This window comes from Camellia sinensis, chromosome 13 (genome assembly GCF_055761805.1).
Source record: "Camellia sinensis isolate YWXY chromosome 13, ASM5576180v1, whole genome shotgun sequence".
Classification (NCBI taxonomy): Eukaryota; Viridiplantae; Streptophyta; class Magnoliopsida; order Ericales; family Theaceae; genus Camellia; species Camellia sinensis.
Window position 1 is genome coordinate 30,909,171 of NC_138973.1, and position 21,089 is coordinate 30,930,259.

At 35.1% G+C, this 21,089-nt stretch overlaps 1 protein-coding gene across 4 annotated transcripts; it reads left to right on the plus strand.

Moving 5' to 3' along the window:
- Positions 1 to 145: 145 nt before the first annotated feature.
- HGL1 (heteroglycan glucosidase 1) lies at positions 146 to 16,531 on the plus strand. 4 transcript variants are annotated; one of them, XM_082901831.1, is made up of 23 exons: positions 146 to 702; positions 1,381 to 1,691; positions 1,827 to 1,895; positions 1,975 to 2,112; positions 2,207 to 2,324; positions 2,709 to 2,791; positions 3,141 to 3,236; positions 3,366 to 3,534; positions 3,627 to 3,769; positions 3,845 to 3,931; positions 4,061 to 4,246; positions 4,938 to 5,105; positions 9,742 to 9,862; positions 9,962 to 10,031; positions 10,839 to 10,926; positions 11,039 to 11,159; positions 11,603 to 11,796; positions 11,922 to 12,030; positions 12,758 to 12,913; positions 14,174 to 14,276; positions 15,187 to 15,360; positions 15,739 to 15,884; positions 16,092 to 16,531. In XM_082901831.1, exons 2-23 carry the CDS (start codon positions 1,446 to 1,448, stop codon positions 16,283 to 16,285), a joined length of 2,979 nt encoding a protein of 992 aa, XP_082757957.1. In that variant the 5' UTR covers positions 146 to 702; positions 1,381 to 1,445; the 3' UTR covers positions 16,286 to 16,531. The 4 variants fall into 4 exon arrangements, with proteins under 4 accessions (XP_082757957.1, XP_082757958.1, XP_082757954.1 ...); XM_082901828.1 differs by having other exon boundaries at positions 390 to 702; positions 1,409 to 1,691; XM_082901832.1 differs by lacking the exon at positions 3,141 to 3,236.
- The last annotated feature ends 4,558 nt before the right edge of the window (positions 16,532 to 21,089 follow it).

A 21,089-nucleotide genomic window follows, 5' to 3' on the forward strand; every position in this document is an offset into this window, starting at 1 on the left:
AAAGTTTCCTAAAGTGGTATATTGTGTGGTTGAGATTTAATGCTGAAAAATTGATGTGACTTGTCATTAAATCTCAACCAAACAATGCACCACTCTAGGAAACTTTAGGAAAAAAAAACTCTAAAGGATCCTTGCTCCAAAGAAGTGGGTTCACGTGCTATCTCATCTCACCAACTAAACTCTGGCTCCGTTTGACAAGAAGGTTTAAAATTATTTTAATCATAAAAAATAAAATAAATTATTTTAATTATAATAAATAAAATATTATATTTAATTTATAATTATTATATTATTTTTTTATAAAAAAAATTAAAAAAATTAAAAAATCATCTTCAAATCAAACTTTTTAATCCTAATTAAAATAACTAAAAAAACAAAAAAATTAACTCACTTCCCGAACGGAAGCGGCTCCATCAATTGTTGTTATCTCCAAAAACCCATGAATAAGCAATTTTATCTTTGCAAATAGTTCATTATTTAATTCAATTATTTATATAGCAACGGTTTTAGAGCACAAAACCCAATGGAAGCAACACCATTATTGAGTAGTAGTAGCAAACTAGGCCTAGCACTGGTTCTCAGACCCTCCTTTTCTTGGGTTTCATCAGTTTCAAATACGGTACTGTACACGGGTCCTCAGACCCACTTCGCAGCAACAACAAATTCAACAGCAATTGCATTTTCTCTGTTGCATTCGATCAGGTGAGGCTGTAGTTTGACTTTGTTTTCCGATTATTTCATTCACTTAAAAAGATGGGTTTCACTCACTTGGAAGAGAAATTAATTGGGTTCAGTCCAAAATCTAAAATTAGTGAAGCAATTATTAGTATGATCAATATTGTTGTTGATGTTGTTTCTTAAGATGATGATTATAATATGATATGCACATTTGGTTTAGAATATGATTCACTTAAAATGTTAGTTTCACTCAATTGGAAGAGAAATTAATTGGGTTTTGTCAAAATTATAAAGTTAGTGAAGATATTATTGGTATGATCAAGGTGGTTGTTGTTTTTTTAAGATAATGATAACAGTATGCACATTTGGCTTGGAATATATATATTTTTAATGCTTATGATGTTTGGTTTTGTTATTGTTGTTTTATGATGATGTGTAGAGTTTGGGTGTAGCTTCTAAATGCATGAACTGTCTATAAACTGTTGATTACACTATCTATGTGCATTTCTGTTCCAATGTAAGAATTGGGGGATTGTTAAAAGTAATGGGTTTGATTCTATTGGTAGTTTTGTGAAAGAGGGGTGTAATTTGTTGTCAGTGTCTATTTCTGATATTTGGGTTTTGACTCTGCTTAACAAAATGGACTTGTGCTTTCCAAAACTCGATATGTAATTCTTTAGTTTTCTTTGATCACCGGGGCAGATTCCTGATAAAGTTATTCGGGCTGCAGAAAGAAGAGGATTAACAAAAGGTTGATAGTGTCTAAGATGGCTGAGTCTGAAGAGATGGCCGTGACTTCTGATGTGAAATCGGGAAATATGGTTTTTGAGCCTGTTCTAGAGGAAGGGGTTTTCAGATATGATTGCATTGCGGATCATAGGAATGCAGCATTTCCCAGTCTTTCTTTTGTTAATCCCAAAGATAGGGACAAACCAATTATGACTAGCCACAATGTCCCTTCATATATCCCTACTTTTGAATGTGTTCTTGGACAACAAATTGTTCAAATTGAGGTCAGTTACATAACATCATTTATTGTCTTCCTCACCATAAGTATTTACTTTATTCTTTGTAGATATTTGTGGTTATGCATTTATAAATTTTGCTTCACATTTCACTGATGTAATTGAATTTTTGTTTTGATTTAGCTTCCAATCGGTACCTCATTCTATGGAACCGGAGAAGTTAGTGGACAGCTTGAACGGACGGGGAAGAGAGTAAGTTGAATTAGTTTGTGATCACTGAAAACTTTTGTTCTTGTTCTTCATGTATTGAGCAATTATCTTATATAAACAGGTTTTTACATGGAACACGGATGCCTGGGGTTATGGGTCTGGTACTACGTCCTTATACCAATCGCATCCTTGGGTGCTAGCTGTTCTTCCAAGTGGAGAGGCACTAGGGGTTCTTGCTGATACAACACGACGATGTGAGGTACTTGTGATTTTTTATTTATGTCATTTTGTCATGTATATGACTATCAAATGGATAGCTGCGTTAATGGTCAATTTTATTTTTTTTTATGCAGATTAATTTGCAGAAAGAATCAATAATAAAGTTTGTTGCTCCATCATCATATCCTGTCATTACATTTGGTCCATTTTCTTCACCAACTGATGTTTTGATATCTTTATCTCATGCAGTTGGTAATCTTCTAAAGCACTTTATAATTTGTTCATTAAATCTACTGTATAACGTCTTTGAATGCTTTTATTCAGCTCTCCTGTAATTTTCTGTCGTAGTTCTTGGAGACAAAGAAAGAGAGAGGATGCTTAAATTATGTACTTTTGATTCTTTTCAATTTTTTATCGTTTTCGGCCGCTGATACATTTGTGCTTTAAATAGCTGCTTCATTTTCACTGGAGATTGTGGTGTCTGTATTTACCAGTTCAAGAAAATGCAAACATTTGGATTTTGGATGATATGGCAGATATTTTTTTCTTTGCTAGTGTTCTGCCATTGTTGTTGTTGTCGTTTCCCACTTCTGGATAGTAACTTACTACCAGTATAACTGGTAATTTTCTCACCAGGTACTGTATTTATGCCACCAAAGTGGTCACTGGGGTATCATCAATGTCGTTGGAGCTATGACTCTGATGCACGAGTTCGTGAGGTTGTTACTTCTGCATTTAAAGCGCTAAATAAATTCTCTCTCTGTCTCTCTCTCTATCTGTGTATAAATGTTTGTTTGTGCATATCTATTCTTTTCCACTGTTTTTTTTGTTTTGTTTTTGGTATCTTATGACCAAGTTCACAATCAAGGTGGTATTTGACATACAATATATGTTTGGTTTCTTGTTTTTTTGATGAGTAAAAGCTGATCCTCACATTTATAATTGTGGAAGTCATTTTATTTTTAAGTTTCAAAAGAAAACAGAAGAAAGCTGTGAATTTTCTATAATTGCCTCTACTTTCTAGATATTTTGATCCTTGTAGTTTCACTTATCCATTCACATATGCAGATTGCCAGAACATTTCAGGAGAAAGGTATACCTTGTGATGTCATATGGATGGATATTGACTACATGAATGGGTTTCGTTGTTTCACTTTTGACCAGGCATGTCCTCATTAGACGATCTTAGTATATATATCCCTGGTACCATAAATGATTAGAAAATGGTTAGCTATTCCCTAGACCCTCCTGCCATTATTGACATGGAAAATGAACTATTGTGATTTTTATCAGGAACACTTTCCGGATCCAAAATCTTTAGTGAAAGATCTTCATCTCACTGGATTCAAAGCAATCTGGATGCTTGACCCAGGGATCAAACATGAAGAAGGATACTTCGTTTACGATAGTGGTTCTGAAAAAGATGTCTGGATTCAAACAGCTGATGGAAAGCCTTTTGTTGGTAGATCACTTTATGCCTTTACATTCATGCTTGACCCAGGGATCAAACATGAAGAAGGATACTCATTTTCAAGCTTTAACTCTGTTTTTTAGGGGAGGTTTGGCCTGGGTCCTGTGTTTTCCCTGACTTTACACTGTCTAAAACACGTTCATGGTGGGCTGGTTTAGTGAAAGATTTCATTTCTAATGGTGTTGATGGTATTTGGAATGATATGAATGAACCAGCTGTTTTTAAGGTGATGCTCAGAACTCTTCCTCCCTTGCTTGCATATTTTTTAATTTGTTCATGGTCTTAGCATGTTTCTTCACAGGCTGTAACAAAGACGATGCCTGAGACCAACGTGCATCGTGGAGATATTGAACTTGGAGGTTGTCAAAATCACTCGCATTATCACAATGTATTATCCATAGCTCTATTCTTATGCTTTACATTTTACATTTTTATAAAGATCTTCAGCCCCATCTTATGGTTGCCACTATGATAAGCTTTAGAACTTATATTTATTTATATTTGATGTCCTTTGTAGGTTTATGGGATGCTGATGGCACGATCAACATATGAAGGCATGAAATTGGGCAAGGAAAATAACCGTCCTTTTGTTCTTACCAGAGCTGGGTTTATAGGTAGCCAGAGGTATGCTGCAACATGGACAGGAGACAACCTTTCTACTTGGGTGCACCTTCATATGAGTATCTCAATGGTCCTTCAACTTGTAAGTGGACGGGATTTTGTGAAGCTTGACCAGAAATTTTGATTTTTGTGTTTTTGAGCTTGTTTTAAGTTTGAACTTTAAAAGTGTTGTCAATAGTTGACCTTCTCCTTGGACCTACCTATAGCTTTTTCTTTGGAAGACTTGGAACTACAAATTAGTTAAATAAACCCAACATGCTAGGCGACGCTTTAGAAAATCTATCAACAACAACAAAAACGTAGTCCATACCTCTTTCTAAGGAAGAGAGCATGCTCAGTGCTTCACCCACTCTATTATGAATTCCACAGTTGTGTACTAAAGTGAAATTAAACACCTGCAGGAATGAGACCTATATTTATCTAATTGTGTCTAGTACTTGTGTTTTGAAGGTTAATAAAATCTCTTATTGTTAATCTTCCTTTGCTTGTCACTTGATTCTTTTGGTCTTCCATTAGAGTCTTTATTTTTCTTTAATTCAAGGAAGTTTTAAAACAAGACATTGAACCCCACAAGCAATTGTCTGCCCTTGTGATTGTTATGTCAAGAGATTTCTTTGTTGAGAAAGAGAATAATGCTTCACATACCCAGATTGCTTAAAGTTGGATTAGATATATGGGAGAGAATTAGGTTTCTATTTTAAGTTAAACATGCTATCATGTCGAGCTTTTTGAATATGAGACATTTTGCCAACGAAAATTAATTTTTCATTCAGGGGCTCAGCGGTCAGCCGCTTTCAGGACCAGATATTGGTGGGTTTGCGGGGAATGCAACCCCTAAGCTGTTTGGAAGGTGGATGGCTTTGGGTGCAATGCTTCCTTTTTGTCGTGGACATTCAGAAACTGGCACCATTGACCATGAGCCTTGGTCTTTTGGGGAAGAGGTTTGTCTGTACTTCACAGTGACAATTAACAATTTTACTGCTTTTGAACTTTGTGATTTGGGTTCAAATGTTTATTCAACTGATGTTTGTAATCAGTTCTACAGAAATACTAAAAGTGATTGTGGATAACATAAGCTTTGGGAGGAGGCTAGGAGCTTCACTTGAATGAACTAAGATGCTAAAATATGCATGTTTATGGTTAAAGAGTTCATAGTGCTTCCTTCTCTTTCTATATAGGAGTTACAAAGTATTTTACAGAAATTGTTCACCTTCTGGAATTACCTGAATTTACTGTGAATAGCTTGGCGCATTTGAAACTGCCAAAGAAGCGTCTCTAGTATCCTTCTGGAGCCATTTGAAAGGGTCTTTCACAAAATGACCAAAATATCCCTTGGATAGGCCAAATTCTGTGCTAAAAGAAGAGTAGGTGATTTTGAAAGGTAGGACAGGTGGTGTTAAAATTGATGTATTATTGATTGATTGATTACAAGATTGATGTATTACAATTCCTATACAATCTATATATAGAAGAAAATGTGGTAGTAGGTGTAGTGGAGGTGATAGTGGGTTAGGTGAAGTGGAGTGTGTGGTGAAGTGGAGGTAGGTGAAGTGGAGTGTGTAGTGGAGTAGGTGAAGGTAAGGATGGAAAATTCTAACAGCCCCCCGCAAACTCAAGGAGGAGAGAAACTAACCAACTTGAGTTTGGAGAGAGTAACAAAACAAGAAAATACATAAAAATAAAAAAGGATAGGAGACACGGTATGGTCGTGTCAGACCGTTGGTGAAGACACTGTATGGGGTGTCATAACGTTGTAGAGGACACTGTATGGTGGTGTCAGACCAATGTAGAAGACAGTTTATGGGGTCATGTCGGACCGTTGTAGAAGACAGTTTTGTGACAGTTTACGGAGTCTTGCTGGACCCTTGTAGAAACTAACCGGAATCAATGTCGGGACAGTTTACAGAGTCTTGTCGGACCCATAAAGGAGCTAACCGGAATCAATGTCGGGACAGTTTACAGAGTCTTGTCGGACCCATAAAGGAGCTAACCGGAATCAATGTCGGGACAGTTTACAGAGTCTTGTCGGACCCCTGTAAAAGTTGCACCCTCAAAAGGTGTGCCCAAAGTTGTCAAAAAAGGCGTGCCATCAAAAGGCGTGCCCAATTCATCAAAAGGTGTGCCATCAAAAGGCGTGTCCATTTTATCAAAAGATGTGCCATGAAAAGGCGTGCCAGTGTGTCGGGCGGCAAGAGGCGCGCGATGCGCGTGGCTGCCTCAGCTATTTAACCATGACAGAGCCTGAGGCCGAGGCAGAAGCAAAAAAAACTGCGAAATCCTCTGTAAAACTCTTCGTTGTGCTGAGAGAGAGAGGCTGTAACACTGTTGTGCTGAGAGAGAAACTCTGTAATACGCTGTAACACTCTGTTGCCCAGAAAAATGGCCTCGTCCTCGTCTTCCCGTGGACTGCTCACCCTCTTTCCCGACCTCAACGAGTCAACGAGAGAGAGAACTGGTGCGGTGGCACTGGAACCTCAACCAAACACCGCTGGGTATACTCCGTTGAACTTTCCGATGCGGTCTGTGGAGCAAAGAATGGCAGTGCTGTCAGATGTGGAGGCCAATCAGTATACTTTGAAGGCATGTGTGGAAAGCATGACGGCGGTCACAAATTTGTCGAACCGGCTGCAGAGTAGGACAAATGAGGTGCAGCATTTAAACTCCCAGCTGGCTCTGCTCCAGCGCATGTATAAGGATGCGCGAACAGAGATAAGCGTGCTGAAGGCGGAAAATAAGGAGCTGAAACGGAAGGCCACCGTGATGTTCCGTTTTGGAGGGCCGCCATATGCTGCAGTGGAGGAGTATGGTGGAGTGATCGTGCCCAAGGGAGCGGGAAACACGGAGGCAACACCGTCAAAGGCCGTCCAGGACGGAGGCAAGAAGAAGAGATCGGCGGCAGAGTAGAGGAGAAAAATCCCGCTTGTGTATGTGGTTGTTTGGGTTTTGGTTGTGGGTTGTTTTTTTTTTTTTTTTTTTTTTTTTTTTTTTTTAATGTAAAATGGTGATCGGGGTGAGTCCCGACATGAATAAAATAAGGGAAGGTTTGGTGTGCAATTCTGCCTCTGTTTGGTGTTGTTGTTTTTTTTTTTTTTTTTTTTTTTTTTTTTTTTTTTTTGGTGGTGAAAATAAGAATAATAATAATAAATAAAAGGAAGTGGTGGAAGGTAGGGGAATCAATGAAGGCTAGTATAATATATTGGAGTGGGGAAAAGAATGATGAGAATGTTGAGTATATAATAAAAAATGGGTATTTGAAAGAGATTAAAAAAGGAATTTAGAGAAAAAAAAATAAAAATAATAGATTTAGAAATTAAACGGAAGAAAGAGTGAGGAGAAGCCCACGTGGGTGGCTTTGTTTTTTTTTTTTTTTTTTTATATTTATATTTATTTTTATTGATTTATTTATTTTTTTTTTAAGATAAAATAAAATAAAATAATAAAATAAAGAAAGTGTCATAAAAGGATGCACATGGGTGAGGGGGTTCATAATAATAATAAGAATAAACGGAAGTGGGAATAAAAGGGATGCACATGGTTCTGAGATAAAGAGAATAAAGAAATATTATAATAAACATATTAAAATAAAAAATAAACAGTGCTCTGGATTATTATAAGAAACATATTATAGTCTCATGCTTCTGATAAAGTGGAGAGAGAGAGAAGAGGGCCTTTATTTATTTGTGTACCTGAGGCTTTAACAATTCATGATTTAGCCAAACAGATTCAAGGAGGGCCAATGTCTTTATTAACGGTGGCTGTAGGGGTCGACGCCGATGCAGCGGTAATACCAACCTTGTTTGCAAGATCCAAAGGAGGAAGCAGAGGCTACACAGATCCCCCTTGTTTTAAAGAGGGAGATCAGGAACCGATTGCTGAAGATTTCCACCATTCACAATGGGATAGACTCAATTCTTCGGAGAAAACAAAAACAAGAAAACTTCTAGAGGAAGAGAGAGAAGAGACTGGGCTTGATGACAAGATTGTGTGCTCTCGCTTAGTGAAAAAAAAAAATTGAAGGTATGTGTAGAGGTCCGGCGGGCGGCCAAGGCGAGGCTGCCGCCCGCCGGTGAAGCAGAATTAGTAGCTTCTCAACCTTGCTCTGATACCATGTTAAAATTGATGTATTATTGATTGATTGATTACAAGATTGATGTATTACAATTCCTATACAATCTATATATAGAAGAAAATGTGGTAGTAGGTGTAGTGGAGGTGATAGTGGGTTAGGTGAAGTGGAGTGTGTGGTGAAGTGGAGGTAGGTGAAGTGGAGTGTGTAGTGGAGTAGGTGAAGGTAAGGATGGAAAATTCTAACAGGTGGTATTCTTTTAAGAGCTTTAAAATAAGCACAAATAAAACCATTTGCATGCAATGTATACATGAAAACAAATGCAAAAGGTGAACTATACAAGATTTTCATTTTCCTAGAAGGTTCTCCTAGGAAAACTTCTAATGGATAATTGCCATGCCTCTCACCACATTCAATCCTGAAAATTTTTCCATTTTTCTAGAGGGTTCTCCTAGGTTAATTTGGTTTTCTGTTATGTTACTCGATGTTGAGAAGGGAATCAAACTGCAGATTGTTGGCTACAATTTCTTGTGACTTGAGAAGTGCAATTTGTACGACATCCCTCATATTCTGAATGAAATTACTAGTCATGATATGATTGGTTGCAATTATACCAGATAGAAATCAATGCAGTCACTCTTTTCTAGCTTACTTTTTCTCTTTTTCTGGCCAAGGCTCGTGCATCTGTAGTACTGTACCCAGGTTATACTTCTGATTTGTAATTTGTTAGTGTCGGGTAGTGGTCCTTGCCAAATCACAACTTATGCACTGTGTCTTTTTCTATAAACGAAACTTTGAAAAGAATTTTGGCATGAGAGTAATGCCTAAAGAGATTATCCTTTTCTATAAAAGAAGAAATTTGTCACCAGATATGACTGCTTAAAAATCAACCAACTGGTTTCAACATATTACCTTTCTTTATTTGTGAATTAACATCTTCAATACTATCCTTGACAACAATAACAGGAAAAATAAGTTTAAAGTCTTCCTGAAGGAACTTTTTGTGGTATGGGGAACAGTGTTTATAATACTTACCAATGTTACCATAGATTTTCATTGATTAACGGCTGCCGTACTTCTAATGATGGATAGAATAAGGTGGGAGAGGGGCTGAAGGATGGAAAAGATTGGATCTCAGCTTTATCCTATTTTTCTTCAAGTAGGAAGGAAGGGATTCTCGTAACGACAGGACATGGACAGATCTGTTATTGAGAACTAACAAAGTCAATTGCTGAGGAACTTATGTTCTCAGAATCTCTATGCAAACACGTGCGACCGGACACCCACCCACACAGAGAGAGGGGGGGTGGTGGGTGGGGGCAGGAAATCGTCCTGTATTCAACTGGAAGTGATGTTTTGTGGTCTAAGAGTGTGACAAAATAATCAATCCTTTGCATAGAAGTTTAGCTGTCACTCATTGTTTTTTTTTTGTTTGAAATAACTACAATGCTTTTTGAGTTTGAGTTTCAACTTCCAATTTTCACTGAGTTCAAGCTCCATATTTGTTACAGTGTGAGGAAGTTTGCCGCTTGGCTTTAAAGAGGCGCTACCGGCTTTTACCACACATATATACCCTTTTTTATATGGCACATACGAGGGGTACTTCAGTTGCAACTCCTACTTTCTTTGCTGGTGGGATGCTGTTGAATTACTTTATTTCAATTGTATTGAATTTTAAAGTATTTTTTGTTTTATTCTGGAGAGTGCAAGTTTTTATTAATTGTTGTGCAGATCCTAAAGATCCCAGGCTAAGAACACAGGAAAATTCATTTATGTTGGGACCATTACTAATATATACAAGGTTGCCATTCTTTTCCTTTGGAGATGAAGCATTAGTTCATTGTAGAATTTCATATGTATATGTATTCTCTTTTCCTTGCTTCTTGGAATTGCTAAGTATTCGTTTGAATGATTCCCTCTTACATTTAATTCTTGGTTGCACTAAGTGGGAGAGGGGGTAATGGAGCGAGGGCACATTACAGAGTTTGAGGTTGGAAGGGTCTAGGGGGGCAATTAAAAATATAAGTATATACTATATATTTGCTTGTAATATATACATTTAATTTATGCATAACACTGCCACTTGAAACATTAAACATAAGCATAGTACATTTTTATATGTTGATATGTTCATCATTTTTTGTTGCACATATTGTATATCTAGAAAGCATGGACACTCCAAAATGGGTGCCTTGTCGGTGTCCAACATGTATCAGACATCGACACGCTGCAGACGTGTGTCCACACAGTGGTGGACATAAATGGATGTCCCCCCCCCCACCCCCCTCCCAAAAAAAAAAAAAAAAAAAGTTTCCCAAATCTTGATTAGTTCCATACAATTTTAAGTATTTGTAAGAGAAATTACACATTTTGACACCCTCAAAATCTATATAAATTTTACTTTGGGCGCCCAAAAATCTAATAATTTTACCTTCTAAAATATAGATAGTTATTGTACTTTTTGATCATATCTTCTTCCTTTCACTTCCCACATGTTTTCATGGTGGGTGTTTTTTTTTTTGTTTGTTTTTTTCACCTGTGGGGTTGGGAGTGCTAATATATCTTGATTCACAGAACTTCAACTAACTTCTGGTTTCATATATATCAGCACAGTGAGTGACCAGGGGATCGATCAACTGCAGCTTGTGTTGCCTAAAGGCATTTGGTTGAGTTTTGATTTTGATGATTCACATCCGGTATTTGTTCCCGTATATCTAGATCTCATTCTTTGTCCTTCTTGTGTTCACTAGTATTCAATTTCTTGGTCTCATTTTTTTCTTTTTGTACAATTTTCTGAATATACATCAGGATTTACCAGCACTATATTTGCAAGGTGGATCGATTATTCCTTTGGGTCCTGCTATTCAACATGTTGGCGAAGCTAATCCAACAGATGATTTATCACTACTTGTGGCTTTAGATGAGCATGGTAATTTTTCTGTAGTTCAATGTCATAGGAGAAGTCTTGGAATGCTACTGTAGGTTCAATATATCGCCTCATTTGTAGTTTAATGTTTAACATGATGAGTTATTGTGGTCTTCAATGTCTGAGTTATATTGCCTCATTTTTTTTTTTTTTTTTTTTGTGCGTGTGAAGCATCAATTTGTTCTCAAGTTTTCACTGTTTGGCTATGAGACCAAATATTTGGGGAATTATGTTACTATGAAAAAAAAAAATCCTAAAATTTTGTAGTAACAAGGGCATCCTGCATTTCTATTATGACAAACTTAAAATAACAGAGAATATCTAATTTGCACAAAAGCATCTCATGGGTGTCCTGATTTAATATAAACTAGCATGGCATACGACAAAAACTAACTGATACAGCTTGGTTAATAGCTTCTATACAACTTGGATTCTGATGATTGCAGGTAAAGCTAAAGGTGTTCTCTTCGAAGATGATGGCGATGGATATGAATTCACTAGAGGTGGATATCTTTTGACAACGTATGTTGCTGAACTTGAGTCTTCAGTTGTTACTGTGAGAATCTCCGAAACTGAAGGGTCATGGAAGAGACCAAAACGTCGTTTACACGTACAATTATTACTTGGTCGATGTGCAATGGTATATCTTCTGTCTGCAAAGTACAAAGATTTGTTTGACAAGAATTCCTTGTTATTATTATGTACTCCAGCATTGGATGTGTGCATTTTATTTGTGTTTCTGAAATTCCTTGTTTCCTCAATCAGCTTGATGCATGGGGCATTGATGGAGAGGTTCTTCAAATCATGATGCCTTCAGAAGATGAAGTGTCTAATTTGGTATCTATGAGTGAGAAACAATACAAGATTCGTATGGGTAATACTGCTCGTTCAAACTTTCTGAAGTTTTTACATTTTTTTTTCTTTTCTTTTTTTCTTCACCTTCAACCTTCTCCTTAATTTCTTAGGGAGAATTCCAATGCTTCAAGTGATTGATTTTTTCTTCTCTTTTCTGTTTTCCTCGAGTGGAATTGATCGTAATGAAACTGTTTATGTTATTTAATGTAGTTTACTTTTGAAGCTGTAGATATGTCCTAATTAACACCTTCATGATGTTCACTAAATGAGCTGAGTCCTTGTTTATTTTTATTTTATTGTTCACAAAATACATGCTTATGTCTGCAACATGTGTTCTTCTATACTATTTTTTTTCTTTTCTTTTTTTTGGAAATTTAATTTTAAGTAGTCTTGTATCATCTATGATTTCATGAATGGAACATTATGCTCTATGATGCATTTCGTACGAAAGTTCATTCCTGATGATGCATTATTGTTTCTTTCTTTCTTCTTTTTGTGTGTGTGTGTGTGTGTGTGTGTGTAGAAGATGTAATATGCAGAAATTCTAATATGGGATATCATATCCCTTTTTGCCATGGATTATGTTTCTGAAGAATTTAGTAACCTAATGTGTTTTAAATTATTTATGTTAGTGGACACTTAAAGTCAGAAAATCGTTAGTCATTTGAAACAAGTTCTTTTGTGACATGTGATTTGTGAATATGTTACCAGTGTCATGCTGTTGTGTAATAAGACGTTATATGCAGAAAATGCTAAGCGTATTCCAGAGGTGGAAAAGGTTTCTGGACGGAAGGGAGTAGAACTTTCAAGGACTCCTATTGAACTGAAAAATGGTGTTTGGGCTCTCAAAGTGGTTCCTTGGATTGGGGGAAGAATTATTTCAATGGAGCACCTTCCTTCAGGTAAAGCTTACTTAATCACTCAAATGTTTGTTTTATTAATTGGAGAGACTCCAGATATTTTCTTTATCTTTGGATTTGTGATTTTCCTGAAAAGTGGATTTTTAGGTCTCCTGGTTGAACTTGTTTCTTTCTTTGTTTACTTTGCTTTTCTTTTTTGTTCTGTTTTAGTTTTCTATCTGTTTCCATGTCATTATGGTTCTCAACATCCTAACAACCTGCTCTTCCTCATCCAAAATGCTTAAGATTCTTTTGCAACTATCAACATGGGTGCATTCCTTTGACTGTTAAATATCTGGCTGTTGGGTTTTCTATTACTAATTTAATATCTGGTGCAATACGTAATTTTGTAACAATGTCTGAAGTGAAGTTGTATTTGTATTGTTGCCATACAATTGAGGAAATCGTGATTGCAGGAAATCCTTACCAAAAGGTGATGATGGACCCTGTATGCATGTTTCTAATTATACATGTTTCTTAAAGGAGTTCAAATATGACGGAAGTAGGATGAGTACCATATTATTCTGCATCTAAAAATGAATTGGTTGAGGTTTGATCAGAGCTGAGTTTTGCTATGAAACTGAAGGATAGCCTTTCTGTTTGGGTGGGAAAGGGAGAGTGGGAGTTAATAAATAAGACTAGGGTTTGAGGATTGAATGGATATGTTTTTAGATGAATATGAGTTTGTCTTTTTGAATGCCTGATTGTAACTGCTAATTGTACGCAACAAATTGACAAAAGAAAGATAAAGACAAGAAAAAGAAGAAGAAAATGGAGAAACCTTAGAACATCCTAATGCCTTTTATGAGTTTCACCTAAAAGAAATCAGTGGAGTCTCACCATAAACACACAGCAAAATTGGTAAGAATTATTGTTAATCAAAGTTGTTGAACTATTATTTGCTTGCTTGTGTGAAAGCAGAGATTTTTTCCTCAATAGACAATGAAGTTCCTTAAAGCCACTTGACTAAAGGTTTCTTACACTAATTTATGGCTAAAGTTTTTTTTTTTTTTTTGATCGGCCACTGATTTATGGCTAAAGTAATTCCAGATAAGTAAGGACTAGATGAAACCTGTAACCAAACACCTGATTAACCTGTCCAATTGAGCATATTATTACTGAAATAATCCTTCAAAGTTGCTCTTCTGTTTGTTTGAAACCTGTAACCAAACACCTGATTAACCTGTCCAATTGAACATATTATTACTGAAATAATCCTTGAAAGTTGCTCTTCTGTTTGTTTCTTTGCTTGTATTGTGGCAGGAACTCAGTGGCTTCATAGTAGGGTTGAAGTTGGTGGGTATGAAGAATTTAGTGGTACTGAGTACCGGTCTGCTGGATGGTCTGAGGAATATACTGTCATTGAGTGAGTTATTCAATCTTTAATTGAGTTTTTCAAATGAAAAGAAATAGTGATATAATTGCATTCATAATAATTTATATTTGACCCAAATAACCACCTTTAAATTTTTGTCCTAGCTGACTACATATATAATTGATGAGGACGTAAATATTAGGTCACCCATTTACCTTGTGTTAAAACCTGATATCTTGTCCTAGTCACGCGTGGAAGTTTGTTAATGTGCAATACATGCTTCTGTTGAGCCATACTTGCTTGTAAGGCATTTATTATTTGAATCAATATTAACTACTTGATGTGTGAATTGCAGTTTCCATTCTTATTGGAATACTTGACAATGGCTTGCATTGTTTCCCTTGCAACTAAAAAGGAATTTTGCAGTTTTTAACTATTTCATGTGGGACAATGCCGTACTCGTCTTTAAATTAAGTTCTTTATCTCTTATGTTTATTACAGTGTATGGTAAATAAATTCTTACCACTCTTCATTTTTTCCTCAAATATTTTAGTTATAAACTTTTTCCTATCTGTGAGTGAAACGAAAGTTTTAGAACTGTCTAAAATTGCCCTCTCAACTATATATATTTTTTGGTTTATATGTTTCCATCATCCAAAATTTCAAGAGACTTTAGGATCGGATTTTCATGATATTCTTCAACAGATAAAAGTTGAACTCTGTTCATGTGTTTGCCTTGTTTATCCTGAGAAAACACAGTTTAGCATCAGATGATTAATGACTACTGTTTTGTAATGCAAATGCTTTATACATATGGGTTTATAGGGTCTTAAATCTGGTCAATCAAAGAGACAAAGTGGATGAATTAATTTTGGGTTTACTAATCCAAAAATAATAGATACTGTTTCCCCCCGCTTAAAAAGTATACCCGTTATAGTTTTAAAATTTTCTTTCTTTATAGGCAGAATCTTGAGCAAGCAGGAGAGAGAGAGTCTCTTATGTTAGAAGGTGACATTGGCGGTGGAGTAGTTATTGAACGGCATATATCTTTTCCAAAAGATAATTCAAACATTTTGCGGATTGACTCAAGCATTGTAGCCAGCAAAGTTGGTGCTGGTTCTGGTGGATTTTCAAGGTTTACTCTTGCTTTTCAGTTTTTTTTTTTTTTGTTTTTTTTTTTGCTGTGTTTGCTTTTCAGTTTTAGATATATATTGTAAACTTGTTATCCATATTCTTTATTTAGCTTAGTCATATTGGGTTATTGCATATTGTACATTTGACCTATGATTCTTCCATGTCATCTATAGCAAGTCCAAAGAGGTTTTCCGTATTTTGTTGGAATGTTTCCTTGAAATATATGCAATTTGTATTTTTCATTGGCATTGAATAGTATATTCAACAGAAAATCTGTTTGGATCAATTTTTGAGTCATTTCTCTTCATACTACAAGATTTTATTTTTCCCTCTCATTGGCCTTATTGCACAGAAGTTTGTAATTTACATTATTTTGTAGGCTTGTTTGCTTGCGAGTGCACCCAATGTTTGCACTGTCGCACCCGACGGAAACTTATGTCTCATTTACCTCCGTTAATGGTTCTCATCATGAAGTTTGGCCAGAATCCGGTGAGAAATTTTTTGAAGGGGACCTGCGCCCTAATGGTAATACTTCTCTCTCTCTCTCTCTCTCTCATTGGTTCGTTAGAAAGTTAAGCTGCTTGGCAAGGGCATAGAAAGTACAAAAAAGTGTTGTTTGCAAACCCAGAAATTAGGTTAAATGAAAAGGAAAAATTGTAACTGCTACTATATGCACAATGAGCTGAACTTCCCATGAGTTCTTATTTGTTCCCTTTGTTGTTTTTATTTCAGGTGAATGGATGCTTGTTGATAGATGTCTTGGCTTGGGTTTAGTCAACCGGTTCAATGTCAGTGAGGTGAACAAGTGTTTCATACATTGGGGAACCGGAACAATGAATTTAGAACTTTGGTCTGATGATAGGCCCGTTTCAAAGCAATCACCTCTTAAAATTTCTCATGAGTATGAGGTCAGAGGAATCGCATAATTATTTTCTCTCTAGATATGAAAAAAACTCCTGTCAATGGATGCTGAAATGTGAAGCAGCAAACTACAACTGATATTTGAGTATGTGTTTTTGCTATATCCAATGACCTATTTTCTCTCTAGATATGTAAGAAACTTCTGTCAATGGATGCTGAAATGTGAAGCAGCAAACTACGACTGATATTTGAGTATGTGTTTTTACTATATCTAATGACCTATAAACTACTTTTTTCTCCCTTTACCCCAATGAAACCTCGTCGTCCTCCTATTTTATTTTATTTTTTGTGACGAGAAACTTCCTGAGGTAAGAACAGACCTATAAATTCCAGATATTGCCATGGAAACTTTTGTGTCGTCTTTCCCTCAGTGGGCTATTTAGGGGAAGACGCTTGTGAAAGTTCCAAGTTATTGATGCTTAGGCCTCGTTTGGCAAGTGGTTTTTTCAGTCAAAAAGTCATTAAAAAAATCAAAAAGCCAACAACCCATATCAAAAAATCAAAAATTTCACTTTCTTTCTAAAATAACCAAAATTTTGACCACCATATTGAAACCCTTATTTTCCCTTTTTCTGTCCATTGATATGAGAGAATTCATAAATTATTATACAAATTACATCTCTATTTTATTTAATTCATTCGTTGATGCTCTAATACAAAACTTTTGAGCAGAACTCTCACGCTTGAAAATCGCCTTGCAAAGAGAACGTATCCAAATAACTTATATGCATAGGCCACAGTTTTTGTTAACTGATATGGGATCGTAAAACGCTATCTTTAGTCTCTAATGTGCGACAAGCGACCTTCGATTTTGTTATAGTCAAACCACTTTTGGTTTACTACTTTAGCAGATTAATAATAGTCTCTCACACTGATTCTTGTAATATCTATTGTTAATAAATCGACTTGTGATATATATTGTTAAAAAATCGACTTATAATTGTAATCAAATCAGGTCTAAATTAGTTTCAAAAACATAAAAAAGACATCTAAATTGAGTTTTTAAAGTCAAAATGTCACTCAAGCCATTCTACTATTCCCACACGCGCATGAACCTACTCATTCTTGAGGTTTCGAGGAAAGCTATGTTTATGGATGCTTGTAATTTGGTCGGACTACTTATATTCGAATCAATTCTAATTCTATTAGTAGTTAAAATAGATAAAAAAAAATTATAATATTTAGTATATATTTCAACACTGTTTTGTATCTAGCTCTTTGATTACAGTTATATTTCTCCATTTTAACTGGCTAAAAAATTGAGATAATTTTTAGTTTTTTTTAGTTGATTTGATAGTTGTGAGAGAAAAATAAAATGATTGTAATTTAGATTTGATATTTTATCTTATTTATTATTTTAACTTATTTTATCTTTATTGATTATTTTAGCAAAGAAGTTGCGTCTCAAAACCTGAGGCCTCTTTTGAATATTACTAAAAAGGTTAATTTATTGGCTTATTGAGGTCATGTTATCTTTCTATTTTTTATATGTTTTTTTTGTAATAAATAAAAAAAAAAGACTCCATTTGGTTTAGTTTTTAAATCAACTTTTGGATTGAAATATTCAAAAACATGTTTGGTTTACAATTTTAAAAATTGTTTTCAAAATTATTTTCTTCCTCCTCTCTCTTCTCTTCTCTCTTATTTTCTCATATTCTACATATTAATCAATTAATTTTTTCTTACACTCATCTATTCAACAACTTAAAAAAAAAAAACAAAAATGATACATTCCTATAATTTTAAAGTTCTAAACAGAGCTCTAATGACTTGACAATGAAAAAAAAGCACAAGACACAAAAATCACATCATTGTGAGGCCCACACATCATTAGAGCCCTCTAGAGCTCCATCATTAGAGCTCTCAATCTTTTTTTTAAAAAAATATATATAAATCATTCTAAAATTATTTTCAAAATATGTAACCAAACAAAATTTTAAATTTTACAAATTCTTTTAAAAAATTCTTTTTTAAAATTAAACCAAATGAAACCTAAGATTATAAAGATCTAAGACCATCTCCAACGGTTCATCAAACCTGGTATCAAATTCAAAATTTGATGAAAAAGTCACTTTTTTGAGCTCCAACGATTTCACCAAATCGATATCAAATCGAGAATTCAGCAAATCTTTTACCAAAACGAGAACAGGCGAAGCATTTCACCAAATCACTGTTCCTGACCGTTGGGAGAGACCAACCGGTCGACCGCCTAAAGGTTCAAACGGTTCGAAGAAAAGGTTCAAACAGTAAAAAAAAAAAAAAATTTTTTTTGCCTAACCGGTCGACCAGTTGGTTGACCAACCGGTCGACCGCTAAAAGGTTCAAAAAGTTAAAAAAAAAAAATAAAAAAAAAATATATATTTTCGCTTAACCGGTCAACCAATCGGTTGTCCCTGGCACAAATTTGATGAAAGTGCACCGTTGGAGCGAGTGGTATCAAATTTGGTAAAATAGGTCATTTTTGACTCAAATTTGATGAAAAATCTGATTCACCGTTGGAGATGCTCTAAGTAAATGCATTTTTTAACCTTTTATAAAAAAATATATATATAAAAAAATAAAATAATCTAAAAAGTTAAAAAAAATGTGCTTATATATATCACACTCCAAACAAAGCTTTTGGCCCTGTTTGGTAGAACTGTGGGAAAGTGCTTATAGCTTATGCCTAAACAGCTTATAGTTTATAACTATGAACATAAATTGATTTCTGACTTATAAATTAAGCATCTCCTGCCCCACTCAAAGAATAAACTGATTTCTGACTTCCAAAAAGCTATAAGTTATAAGTTATAAGCTAAACCAAACACATCAAAATAACTTAAATTAAGCTAAAAACTGAAATAAGCTGCTTTTAAGTTCTGCCAAACAAGCACTTTATCCTTGTTGACTTCCCGTGCTAGTATAACATTAATATAAATTTATTTTATCTTATTTTATTTTTAGAAATGATTGAAACACGTGTTTTTTTTTTTTTTTTTTGGGCCAATGAAACACGTTTACCTGATAGAACCTCATGATCTTTTTTGTTCACTTTTGAACCCCTCTTGCCGCCAACCTGCTCTCACCTTTTTCCCTCTTTGAACCACTTTGAAATTATAAGGGTAAATCACACTGGGACACCTTTATATTGCTATTTAATATAGATGCTCTTTATATTAAAAAAATTAATTTATTTCTTATCAAATTAAAATGATATCTTTATTTTTCAATATATATATATATATATAATAATAATAATAAAATAATATAAATATTTTGTTCATATCATTTCAAAGAAAATAACAATTATTTTTTGGGATATTTTTTTAAGATCCCTGATATTATGATTTTATAGTCTAAAGGACATCAAATATTTTCATGATGTCTAAGGTCCCTCAACATCAATCCAGAGAAAATTGGTCCAGAGAAAATTCAAGTCAGAGAAAATTAGTCTATAGAAAATTGGTCTAGAGAAAATTTAAGTCAGAGAAAATTGGTCCAGAGAAATTTTGGGAAGAATTTCTCTGGACTTCCCTAAACTTCCCACTGTAAATTTCTCTGCCTTTTTTTTTTTTTGAACATAAGAATTCCCCTACCTCAACCCACTTCCTTGCTTAACTGAAACACTACTCTTATTTCCTTGCTATATCTTGTTTCATTCTTTTCCACATATCTAATACAGAAGAAGCTACTACTATAAAACCAACAAAAACAAATATATAGCGGAAGAAAGTGCTCCAACAAAAACAAAAATTTTGAAACAAGTTCTGAAATCCAAACCAAACATGACCGAATTTTGCAGCCATTTGATGCATTTGTGTAGTAGCCAATGTGTTTCGTAGCATCATGGACCAAACAAGGAACTGATAATCTATTGGCCCTAGAGAAATTTGATAGCATCAAAATGTGTTTAACCAATCATATTACTAGCAACTGCTGCACACACGATGCATGGAAAACAAGTGTCCTATCAAACAAATGAATGAGCGCAATTATTTTACGCGTGATAGTCATGATCCTATAATAAAAAACATTGACACAGCTTTTCTCTAGTGCCTTCACTGCAAGGTGAGCACCAATGAAAATTTTCTATTCCTTAAGAGACTTTAAAATGTTTGAGCATTGCATTATCAAAAAACCCAATTTAACATGCATAGCTCATCTATTTTCCATTTCAACTAAAAACTAAATGACCCATCATTCTTAAATTGAACATACCATATCATTGAAGATGGTGCCTTGGTGAAACATTTCGTTTTCATTAAGAACTTCTAACCTTGCTTCAAATAATTCGACTGCAACAGAATTCATGGAACCCTATCTGAAGTTGAAGTCCATCCTTTGGACAGATTACAATCTCAAACTTTGTGTTCTTGCATAATTTCATAACTAAAAAACATTAATGAAAACGAAAATTTAGAGAAATTTGAATTTCTCTGGGTTTAATCCAGAGAAAATTCAAAATTCTCTGGATTGAATTCGAAGAAATTTGAGAAATTCTTGGGGCCTCTGCTCATGAGTTGTTGCCTTCGACACTTCTGAGAATGCATCAAGCAATGAAGCAGCAGACCAGCGCCGGAAACATGGACAGTCCAGCGCCGGAAACAAACTCCCACCTCTTCACAACAACCTACACAACGTACCCCAAACCAGCGGCACGCGTAAGAAGAGGACCCTCAGAAAAATGCCATTGGCACCGAATTTTGAGAAGCGAAGCCATAACCAAGCTTCCATGCACCACCGAAGCACTAAGCATTGCCTAATACCTTCACAGGAAGTGCACTACCAACACACCACCAGTGAAATAGCTTCATCAACCGAAATACATCA